Consider the following 12110-nt stretch of genomic DNA (forward strand, 5'->3'; position numbering starts at 1 on the left):
GAGTAATTGCTATCTATTATGGAATGGAAGCTTTGCACAATAATTTGGCCCAAGAATTTACTGATGTTTGGAAAGTAACTTAGACACTAAGATAAGAGCAACCTTTATATAAGAAGATGTAAGACAAATTTCCACCTTATACTAAAGCCAGAATCTGCGACAGAAGATTGCGCAGCAATTATCCATGCTGGCCTCTGGACAGGAGAAAGCTTAATACTTAGCACCACATCTACATAGTTCTAACACAGATGAGCCACAGAAAAGCATATCTCCTTCGCATGCAAAAATATTCCAGGTTCATCTCCTGGCATTTCCAGTTAAAGTGATTTCACTTTAGGGCTGGGGAAGGTGTCTGCGTGAGGAGCCAGTCATCATAGACAATACAAGGCTACATGACCCAGTGATCTGACTCTATATAAGGCAGCTTTGGGTGTTTACGCCATCACCACAGGGATTCTCTATCAAAGTTAGCATTAGGGTATCCAAACAGCAACCTCTTAAATTATGGAGCGGGGAACTTGTGGCTCTCCAGATGTTTTTGGACTCCAATTCCCACCAGCCCCAACCAGTGTGAGGGCCAGGTGTTGTCCACTACTGTTCTAAGTAAAACTGCTCTGAGTGGTTCTCTATTTGCTAAAAAGAAAGTAAATGGACTTGAAGGTCCATAGCTTCTGATTTGCAAGGAAGTGAAAATGCCTCAGTCAAATGCACAGGCATGCTTCCCTGCCACACACAAACACATGTGCACATACACTGGCTATACAGAAAGGACTGTGTTAGCCAAAGAATTCCATTATACCATGTCCAAACCATTGATCCAAGTTCCTCAATATTGTCTTCACTAACTGGCAGTGGGTCTCAAGCGTATCAGACAAGAGTCTTCCCCCAGGGCTACCAGGAGATCCCAGGGTCTGAATCTTCACCACTTCCTCTTGTTCATTGGATTGGGCATCAGGGTCTGGAAATTGACAAGGTGCCTATAGGCAGTCCAAAAACACAATCAAGCATATATTTCCTCAGTATATATTCAATGTCAACATGAGGAAGCTCCTTGACATCTCCAAGATCTGTTATCAGTCTGCCATGCACAACTGCAGATTTGCTAAAAGGTAAAGGTAAAACGACCCCTAACCATTAGGTCCAGTCATGGCCAACTCTGGGGTTGCGGTGCTCACCTCGCTTTGTTGGCCGAGGGAGCCGGCGTACAGCTTCCGGGTCATGCTTCTGGCGAACCAGAGCAGCGCACGGAAACGCTGTTTACATTCCCACCAGAGTGGTACCTATTTATCTACTTGCACTTTGACACGCTTTCGAACTGCTAGGTAGGCAGGAGCAGGGACCGAGCAACGGGAGCTCAGCCCGTCGCGGGGATTCAAACCACCAACCTTCTGATCATCAAGCCCTAGGCTCTGTGGTTTAACCCACAGCGCCACCTGCGTCCTGCAGATTTGCTAGCAACGGTTAAATCATTGCATCAACAGAACTATAACTCATTTCTCCCTGAGACAAAGGACTGTCTGGTTTTACAATGTTTCTATGAGCAGTCCCTTCCTCTGAGTGGGAAGTATAAACACGAGCAACATTTTTTTGAGTGGCTCAGCTGGTGTCAGAATATTTCTGTCTTTTCAGCCTGCCAGATGAATCTAACGCTACGGGGAAGCCAGGAGATACAAGGGAACATCAGGACTCCGTATTACCCTAGTTACTATGCGCCCAATACGCAGTGCACTTGGCACATGACGGTGAGGTCTCCTTGTCCTTTGCTAGATGAAGATGGGCTGTGTGTGTCCTTCTGCAACAAAGCAATCAATTAAATTCTGTACCAACAGAATTGCATTATGCACTTATTATTGTTATTGTTGTTACATTTACACCCGGGTCCCTATCTTGAAGGATCGCACTCAGGGGAGTGTGCATGGCTCTCTTCCTGCAGGCTCAGATTTCATTCTCACAACCACCCTGTGAGGTTGTTTAGACTGAAAACTAGTGTGGCTGGCCAAAGGTCACTAGGTAAATGTAGATCTGAACCCAGATCTCCCTGGTTGCAGCCCTAATGTGTTCTCTTATTTTGCACATTTAAAAAAAAACCAAAAAACTGAGCCTCTTGTTGAGAATACTATGTCTGCATGTGCTCATCTCTCTCCCCTTCTTCCCCTCATGCTTTGCTGATTCGCTTCTGTATTCAAAGCCCCTTTACCTAGCGTTATGCAAATACGATAGTTAACGTCAGAGACGGGGAAGCTGTGGACCTACAGATGCTGCTGGATTCCAATTCCCATCAGCTCCAGCCAGCATGGCAAATGGTGGGGGATGATGGGAGTTGTAGTCCAACAAGTTCCCCATCCCTGGTTAACATGGACAACATCTCCATCTTTGCAGGTCCCATCTCTGGAATATGGAGTCGTCCTTTGGTTTGATGCTTACACTCTGAGGAGACAGAAGCATGACCTCCCATGTACCCAAGGGCAATGGACCATCCAGAACAGAAAGTAAGGAGATTGTGACAGTGGCGTAGCGTGGGTTGTCAGCACCCGGGGCAAGGCAAGTAATTTGTGCCCCCTAACCCGTGGATTTGCGCCCCCTAACCCATGGATTTGCGCCCCCTAACCTGTGGATTTGCCCTAACCCCAGATGTTGCGCCCAGTGCGGCCGGCCCCCCCTGCACCCCCCACGCTACGCCACTGGATTGTGACACTTTGGTATGGCTGGTTATGTCCCTTTCTTCGTGGATGCTCCAGCTCACTTTTTATTGGGTTGGAGTTATCTCCCGGACTTCTGCATTTGTTCTTCCTGCTGCACATCATTCAAAGAGGAATCTGCTGGGAAAGGTTCTCTCCACCTGCTCCTACGACATCATATCCTCTGTGCTTTCACTTCTTCTAGCTCTTCGCTTTGAACACCCACCTGACAGGCAGAAATTCAAGAGGTGCAGCTTTCCCCCCCCCTTTCCCCCCACAATATCTCCATATCACTTGTTGCATTTCTGCCATAGTGTGGCTTTTAAGAGCCCTGGTCCTCTGGTTGCTTCTATATGAAGTGCATATTGAACAACCATCCTGATTTGTTTTCACAAAGTTTGCATGGCAGTCATACGCAATCACCATCAAGGGGCTGTTATCTTGAATTTTCCACTGTAGTTTCCGGTCACTTTTCTTACAGTAAAAACTTATTTTTAAGGGATGGGTGGGAGAGGATTTGTTGTGCAAGAGAACGTTGTTTAGCAGTTCCTATCTATTGCAGTGTATTTGCTTTCTTTGTGGTGGGTTATAAAGGCACATTCTTATTGTGCAAAGAGCACATACTAGCAACTAGCCTTTGCAAAAGTGTGAGAGCCTGGAAGTGTCAGAAGAAAAGGTTGCATTACTAATTTACTTGCAATCATAGCTGGAAAAAGGAGATGCACTTACCCCAAGCATTTCCAGTTCCCTTGCTTTGGTAGGTGCATAAAGTAACTTGAGGACTCCTTCCATGTGGATCAGTCCTAAAAGTTATCCAGACTTGAGATTTTATCCAAACTTGAGTTTAGACTCCCCAGCGTGTAATTCCTTCCTTCTATATTTTCAGAGGTATCATCACATTGAATATCCATAGGGCACTCCTTTTTTCAGGGCTTGTTTCAAACCCACCTCCTGTTTTTGTTAAGCTGGCCACAACCAGTATCTGGCATCCTTGGCTAGTAATCAGGGTTCAAGTGCCTTGGCAGAGAACACTGCTAATGCCTTACCTCATCCTGCCCTCCTGCACTGGCTGAGTATTAGAGGTACAGTGGTACCTCGGGTTAATAACTTAATTCATTCTAGAGGTCCGTTCTTAACCTGAAACTGTTCTTAACCTGAAGCACCACTTTAGCTAATGGGGCCTCCTGCTGCTGCCGCGCCACCAGAGCATGATTTCTGTTTTCATCCTGAAGAAAAGTTCTTAACCTGAGGTACTATTTCTGGGTTAGTGGAGTCTGTAACCTGAAGCGTATGTAACCTGAGGTACCACTGTAATCAAAAGGAATGCCTTAGCAGTTAGAATCTTTAATAATCACAGTGAGAGAACAAAGGACACATCTCCAGGAATGGCGGTGCTCCCAATTAATAGTCACTCCCCTCTCCGTCCCTATTAATTTACATCATTCCTACGTCCTGTAATCTGAGTTTGTAGCCTCTGCGCTTTCTGTTCTGAAACTTTCTGAGCTCTCTGTGATTTTGGAGAAGAGGGGTGGATACTACCCAGAGACTGTGAATCTGTTAACTCTCTTTTCTAGTGTTTCTTCTGCTAGCTGTTCCCCATCTGGTACGTCCCAGCTTCTGCCTTCTGAACTATGCCCCTCTGCAAACCACTGTTCCAAATCTATACTGTTCTCCTGCTCCTGGGAAGATCAGGATCAGGGGGAGGGGGTGGCTCCCACCATTTTCCCTCAGTGCTGCCCTCTTCAGCATGGTCCCTGACACCTAGCTGCTACTTTGTCCCTTCCCCTCTACCTCCCGGTAAGCAGCAGCACTGCAGATGAGCACTGCCATCCCATTGCAGTGTCCACTGCTGACCAGCAAACTTAACTGGGGTGGGAGGCTCAAACCTGGACTCAGCCTTGAATGAACACTTTGCCAATGTCATATTTTCCTGCCTGCTCTTCTTTTCATTTTAACCAGGTTGTGTGGCTTGCGGACTTTGCAGGCCTATGCTGAAAGGATACCTGTCGTGTCCAGTGCTGGGGTCACCATCAACTTCACTTCTCAGAACTCCCTAACGGGGCCTGGAGTGCAAGCGGCTTACAGCCTATACAATCAGTCAGACCGTGAGTTCAAAACATGCAGTTTAGCAGCTGATCAAAGTATTAGGGAGAAATCCCATCATACCCTGCTGTTGGATCTTTGCTGTCTTGAGGGGTGTGCATGCTTTATGCTCAATGAGTGTTGCAATCTGTGTACCAGGCTGGGTACACAAATAATTCAGCTTTGAGGATTTGGCGAGCGCCCTGTTGCTATAAACATGCAATGCAGATAGAATTCAGAAAGGATGCAATCCTACCTTTCCTTCTCATGTCTCAGAACTTTATAACATTGATTTTGAAAACCTATACTCTGCCTGCCTCCAAATGGAACTTGAGGTGGCTTAGGAGCAGTAAAATAGAAAAATAATGCATGCAATATTTGAACTGACCTTTAACTTAGCATGCGGACAGCACAGTCCTATGCATCTCTACTCAGAAGGTAGTCCCATTAAATTCAGTGGGGCTGACTTACTCCCCAGGTAAGTGTGTAGGGGATTGGAGACTGAATGAACTAACATTATTTTATTTTATTCATTTATTTTGCTTTAAAAAGCATGCCCCAGAGAGTTCCTTTGTTCCGTGAATGGGCTTTGTGTGCCAGCTTGCGACGGGATCAACGATTGCCCCAATGGATTAGATGAGAGAAACTGTGGTGCGTGGCTATTTACTTTTTTCATTTTCCTCCATTCACACTATTAACTGCCCTTCCTTAGCAAATGCCCCTCCAATCCATCCTTGGCCAGTACTGTTGGTCAGCTAAACCCAAGATAGAACATTGGAGGAGGGAAGAAAGTTTCTAAGGCAGCCTTCCTGAACCTGGTACTCACAGTTCTTTTGCATTCAAACTTCCATCTGCCCCAGTCAGCACAAGAAATTTGTTCTAAGGAGTTAATCTGCTCTGTTCAGAAAGCCTCTGTTTGTCATTTGTTCTCATCCATAAGTTCGATCAGCATTAGAGATATTCCCTTGAATCTTCATTCTGTAACATTCTATTGTTTGAGGGGAATATTTATTTCTTGTTAAAGTATTGATACCCTGACTTTCAGCTTCGTAGTGGGGCTATGGGCACTAGTGCAAAGTGATTTCAAAAACTGATAATAAAAAAAAAACACACAAAAAATATACAAGCTGAAGCAGAGAGCAGTAGCAGGAACATTATTAAAAACAGCAAGTAACCATTGTAACACTAACCACCAGACTAGGGTTTCTGCAATGTGTTATTGATGCAATCATAGTGGGATAGTGGTGGGTTTATACTGGACCATCCATGCATCATTCTGCTTTATTAGTTGTTCTGCAAGGCTTCCCCAAACTTACTACATTATTTCAACATAGAGCAACAAAAGCAGGACAAAAAAATAAACCAGAACATTTGTGATATAAAAAAGTTACAGAATTTCAGCAGGAAGTTATGAGACATGCACTGATTGTAAAAGTAGCCATATGTCCAAGTTGGAATTTTTGCAGACACAAATAGTATTCAAAGTGGGATCGTGTATAATTGCCGTCATGAGCACAAATAATCATGAATGCACAACAAAAAGCACAACAGGAGGGGCCCCAAAATAAAATAATAGTCCACCCCACCTCTGCCCTTCTTCAGCTTGAAGACTCCCAACACCCATCTCAGTCCCTCTTCTCTTCCTGTGTTTTGAAATTTGCCAGTATGCCCTGCAAAATTCCAGTGTCAGGAAGACAGCACGTGTATTGAGTTCTCCAAGGTCTGTGATAAACACCTGGACTGCATCAATGGGAGTGATGAGCAACAATGCAATGAAGGTAATGGAGTCAGGCACCTACATTAGAATACCATTCCAGAACTTTGGCGTCACAGGGCAGAGTGTTAACACAGGATACTTATTTATCCTTCTGAATGTTATGTCAATGTCACTGCATTGCCAATAGTGATCTTCCTGCAGCAAATAGCTTCTTTGGGGATAAATAGCAGTTTCAGTGGGAAGATGACACGAGGATAACAAGTTAACCCTTTCCCTCCTGGATTGGGGTTTCCTCCCAGTTGCTTTTTTATAAAAACACATGGCCACTTCTAAGCATTTTAGTGTTTTACTTTAAAAAAAAAAAAGTTTATAACATAACATATAGTTTGATCATACATTGTCCATAATGTCTCTGTAGTGTCTCCGTATTGACCAAATTGACCATGTACCGTAATTTCCAGTAGCAGTCAGGGGCCTGGGGCAATGCTGTTTATCTGACCTCATGTCACTGCTGTTACCATGGTGTGTTGTGAAGAGGAGGGGTAAGGTAGCAGTGAGGTCAGCATGGTGTAAGCAGAGCAGTAGGAGCACCATATAGGCTCCACCAACATAACCTCACCATTTCATCCTTCCTAATGATGGCAGTGACGGGAGGTCAGGCAAGCAGTGCTGCATACTAATCACTACAGTCTGTATAGCACACTGCTGGTGCCAGGCAAGCATTTTGAGCATAGAGAAAGTAGTTTTAGCAGTGGGTGGTATTCAGTGCTATGCCTACTCAAAGTAGACCCATGACATTAATATACACAACTTAGATCCATTGATTTTAAAGGGTCTACTCTGTTTAAAAGGGACGTGGGTGGCGCTGTGGGTAAAAGCCTCAGCGCCTAGGGCTTGCCGATCGAAAGGTTGGCGGTTCGAATCCCCACGGCGGGGTGCGCTCCCGTTGCTCGGTCCCAGCGCCTGCCAACCTAGCAGTTCGAAAGCACCCCCGGGTGCAAGTAGATAAATAGGGACCGCTTACTAGTGGGAAGGTAAACGGCGTTTCCGTGTGCGGCTCTGGCTCGCCAGAGCAGCGATGTCACGCTGGCCACGTGACCCGGAAGTGTCTCCGGACAGCGCTGGCCCCCGGCCTCTTGAGTGAGATGGGTGCACAACCCTAGAGTCTGTCAAGACTGGCCCGTAAGGGCAGGGGTACCTTTACCTTTACCTTTTACTCTGTTTAAAACTTAGTCGAATACAACCCAGTAGAAATAACACTTCCCATTCCTTTCTACTTCCACAAATCTCTCCTTCCAGGAGTTCCCTGTGGACTTTTCACTTACCTATGTGCCGATGGGAGCTGTGTGAAGAAACCCAACCCTCAGTGTGACTCAGTCCCTGATTGCAAGGATCGCTCTGATGAGATGCACTGTGGTGAGATGTTAATAGGAGAAGATCTGCTCTAGTTAAGAATAGTGTGGGCAGTCAAATCAGAGGAGACCCTTCTATTTATAGTGGTATTGGCAGAGGGGCTCTAAAGAAGATCATTCTGTCACGAGCTGAGTCTATGGGGCCTCTGCCCATACACACTAACCTGCAAATAAGTCCTATTGAACTTAATTGGACAGGGGTGGGGAACCTGTGGTTTTGCAGGTACTGTTGGACTACAGCTCCCATCATTCCTGACCACTGACCATGGTGGCTGGGGTTGATAGGAGTTGTAGTCCAATTATCTCTAGAGAGAAGCAGGTTCCTCCACCCCTGTAACAGGACTTACATTTGAATAGACATCCTTAAGACTATGCTGTTAAAGCAAGTATGAGGAGCCTGTGGCCCTCCAGATGTTGATGTGCCAGGACTCTCGCTATCTCTGACCAGTGGCCATGCTGACTGGGCCTGATGAGAGCTGGAGTCCAGCAACAGCTGGAGGGACACAGCTTTCCCATCCCTGTTAGCATCTCAGATGGTAATAATGATGTCTTGCTAATAGGGCTGTCAGGGTGGGCCTTCAGGGATGCGGCAGATGCACTGCAGTTAAATGCTCAGCTTGGAGATGATCCAAAATGCTTGGTTCACATTATGCTGAGGAACCATCCTTGGCTTTCTGAATCAATAGTATTTGTTTATAATAAGCACAAGGCGAACATGTTTGTCTGTCTTCTGAGCTGATGATTTACAGGAGGTGCCAAAAAAGATGGGGATGGCTCAACACAGAGAGCTCTAGTCCTTGTTTTTTAAGGACTTGATTTTAAGTTGTTTCCCTCTTTCCTCAGACTGTGGATTGCAACCTGCACTGAACCGCATTGTGGGTGGTGCCCATTCTGTGGAAGGGGAGTGGCCATGGCAAGCTAGTCTCCAGGTGCGGGGTCATCATGTTTGTGGTGGGACACTGATTGCAGATCGCTGGGTGATCACCGCCGCTCACTGCTTTCTGGATGACAGGTGATTTGGGGTGATGGGGAAGGACAGCTGGAATCTCTAGAAATGATGCAATTCAAGTAGTCCATTAGCCACCACTCAGATAAGCCTCCCATCTCTACCTGATGTTTGGGTCCACGTCTACTATGTTATTCCGGGCCTCCTTTATTTGACTCCAACGTCCCCCAGGGTGAACCAGTCAGTTCAGAATGCAACAGAATCCTCCAGCTAAGGAATTGTAATTGCAGACCTCTGCGGATAGGGGGCACACTGTTAATGGAAAAGGGAGGAGACCACAGCCCAAAGTTCACAGGTTCGATCCAGGGCATCTCCAGGTGAAAGGCTCAGGCAGCAAGTAAGGGGAATGGTCTTGAATCACTGCTGCCAGTCAGAACTGGTCGCCCACACTGTGAGAACTGGATGCCAGACTAGATGGGCCATTGGTGTGATCCAACAGGCTCATCTTATGTTCTCAGTAACAATGCTGAGCTAGGTGGATAATAGTGTGACCTGGAGTGAGGAAAGATCCTTGACCCTGTCCCCGTGAGCAGTCTTTTGGGTGCTGGAGAACAGGAGTGGCGTGCGTGCAAAGATCTTGCCCAAACCCTTCCCTACCCTTTTCCTTTCCAGGCAGGCTTCCCCCACTGTCTGGACAGTCTACCTTGGCAAGCAGCTTCTGAATGCCAGCAGCCCAAACGAGGTCTCCTTCAAGGTGATTCGTATCCTGCAGCACCCGTACTACGAAGAGGACAGCCATGACTACGATGTGGCGCTGCTGCAGCTCGACCACCCAGTCATCTATTCAGCCTTCATCCAGCCTATATGTCTGCCTGCCAGCTCCCATCTCTTTGAGGCAGGCCTCCTGTGCTGGATCACAGGATGGGGTGCAACTAAGGAAGGAGGTAATCTGCAGTATATATATATATATCACATCCTTTCCAAGAGTCCCCTTTCTGCAGCTTTTTAAAATAAGAATCTAACCGAAGCCATGCAATTGGCAGCAACCTTGCGAGAACACCTCTTGAATTTTGCAGAAACGGTGCATGTACAATGCTTAGGTGTGTCCTGTCCTGTCAAAAACCCAACTCACCATCATAAAGTAGTACGACAAGCTAAGGCAGAATGTCATCGCTGCAACCTGCTTTGCAGCAAGATGCTCCCAAGCTCCCCCTAGCGAATCTTTCCAGAAAATCAATGCAAGCGTATGGATGGTATTTCAAAGTATCGGGTTTGCCAATAAGCTTGTTTGGGGGGGGGTGGATATATGGGGAGGTTTTCACTGCTTCTCCTGCCTAAGACCTACTGAATGGGCAGGAAATGCTAATGTGGAATAAAATATGTGTTGTGGAGAATATCATGAGGAGGTAGGATTTCTTTTTCCTTCAGTCAATCTTGCTGACCTTTGTACCCGACATGCAGGTCCCAGCAGTAAGATTTTGCAAAGGGTGAGTGTGCCGCTAGTGCAGCAGGACATGTGCAATGAAGCCTATCACTACCAGGTTACGTCCAAGATGCTCTGCGCTGGCTACCACGATGGAAAGAAGGACTCTTGCCAGGTAACTGGGTGCACCACATCCCACGGCACAGAAAGTTCTCAGGCCCTTGTCAACAAACTTTCTTGTTTCCATGCAACTCATTGCATGGCCGGTTTCAAAGCACATTTCTCCGATTTGTCTCCTTCTCTTCCACTTTCCCCCCCTGACCTGACTGGTGTTTTTTCCTTCTCCTTTCTTCCTAGGGCGACTCTGGGGGACCCCTTGCCTGTCAGGAGCCGAGCGGCAGGTGGTTTCTAGCTGGTCTGGTGAGCTGGGGAATGGGATGTGCACGTCCGAATTACTACGGGGTCTACACCAGGATCACCAGTGTAATGGAATGGATTCAGCAAGCCACGAAGAGCTGAGCAAATGCCCAACCCGTTTTCTCTTTCGAGGCAATGCAGGCTGTGTGGAGCCGCCACCTGCAGGCCTCACCCCTCTCTCTCCCATGTCCTATATTGGTTGGGACATCCCACATCAGCTCATGTCCCACTTAATATTCAACTGTTGCTAGTCAAAGATACAGTGCTGGGTAGCAGAAAGCATCTGCAAGGATCACAAGTGAGGTGGGACTGATATTTATACCCAAAATGTGAGGTGTCCCTGACTTATGAGGAACTGCAAGTTATGCTCCCCTGCCATTTGGTCAGTTGCGTCTTTGGTGCTACCAAAGGTAGTGTCTGTCATTGGTTTGTTTTCTACGATAACCAGAGATGGGTAATCTAAGAACAAGAATGGGGAACCTTTGGCTCTTCGGCTGTTGCTAGATTCCAACTCCCATCCTTCCTGTTGGCTGCAGCTGATGGGAACTGGAGAAATGCTTAAGCCTTCACCTTAAGCACCCCAAAAACTTGGGCACTGATCCAACACATGCTCAATTACTAACTAGCTACATTTCAAACATTAAATTTGGCCAGAGTAAAGCAAGCGAACAGCAGAAAGCATATTGGAGCTGCTCACAAGACTAGAACTCTGTGGAACTCTGCTGAGAGTGGGACGCAACCCCCCACAAAGAAAAATCAGTGGGGGTGACCGAAGAGTTTGTGGAAACACATAAATGCAGTGGGGGGATAATCTGAGGGCCCCCGGTTGCTGCTGGACTCAGTCTGCCACCATCCGTAACAAGAGATGTACACTTTCTAGAAATCTTGAGGACTGGGGCAGGGCGGGGGGTGGAGGGAGAGAAAAAGAAACCAAATCTATGCAATACTAAGCTTCTTATCAAACCCATTTTTACTGCTTTACCAGCATACATCGTCTTATAACTTAAATATAAAATTGTAGCATTTGACATATTTATGAAATTTGAAATGACCAATGCCTTAGCTTTGTACAAGCAATACTGCAAATGTAGCCAATTGTGACCTATTTCGTTTTCTGGGTCTTTGTCAGGATTCTGTTCCCATCCAAACCTTTTGATCCTCCAGTAAGGCAAGATGGCAAGTGCCTTGTTTCCTAGTTTGCAGCAGTGTGTTATCCGAGGCTGGAGATAGAAAGGTCAACCAGAAAGTAGGACCAGCTGAAAACAACAGAAGCAGCAGGGTGTTTGCTTCTGGTATCTCCAAAGGTTGCCAGAAGACAGCAAGCAGCAATTCACAAGCAATGAAGACCCTGTATGCTTCTCTCTCAACGGCAGCACATCAGGGATGAGAGAACCGGTAGCCCTCCATATGCCATTGGAGGACAACTCTCATCATC

The 12110-nt window shown here is 46.5% G+C and overlaps 1 protein-coding gene across 1 annotated transcript in view; it reads left to right on the forward strand.

Moving 5' to 3' along the window:
- TMPRSS6 (transmembrane serine protease 6) overlaps positions 1–11780 on the forward strand; it is a 31185-nt gene extending 19405 nt beyond the window's left edge. Inside the window, exons 9-18 of the mRNA XM_077934983.1 lie at positions 1630–1742; positions 2380–2489; positions 4638–4783; positions 5313–5411; positions 6425–6538; positions 7777–7893; positions 8733–8901; positions 9508–9779; positions 10297–10433; positions 10616–11780. Of these exons, the coding sequence (XP_077791109.1) occupies positions 1630–1742; positions 2380–2489; positions 4638–4783; positions 5313–5411; positions 6425–6538; positions 7777–7893; positions 8733–8901; positions 9508–9779; positions 10297–10433; positions 10616–10777 (1439 nt within the window). The 3' untranslated portion in view covers positions 10778–11780. The remainder of the gene's footprint in view (positions 1–1629; positions 1743–2379; positions 2490–4637; positions 4784–5312; positions 5412–6424; positions 6539–7776; positions 7894–8732; positions 8902–9507; positions 9780–10296; positions 10434–10615) is intronic.
- Positions 11781–12110: the final 330 nt, after the last annotated feature.

The sequence above is a fragment of the Podarcis muralis genome, chromosome 10 (genome assembly GCF_964188315.1).
Source record: "Podarcis muralis chromosome 10, rPodMur119.hap1.1, whole genome shotgun sequence".
Lineage (NCBI taxonomy): Eukaryota > Metazoa > Chordata > Lepidosauria > Squamata > Lacertidae > Podarcis > Podarcis muralis.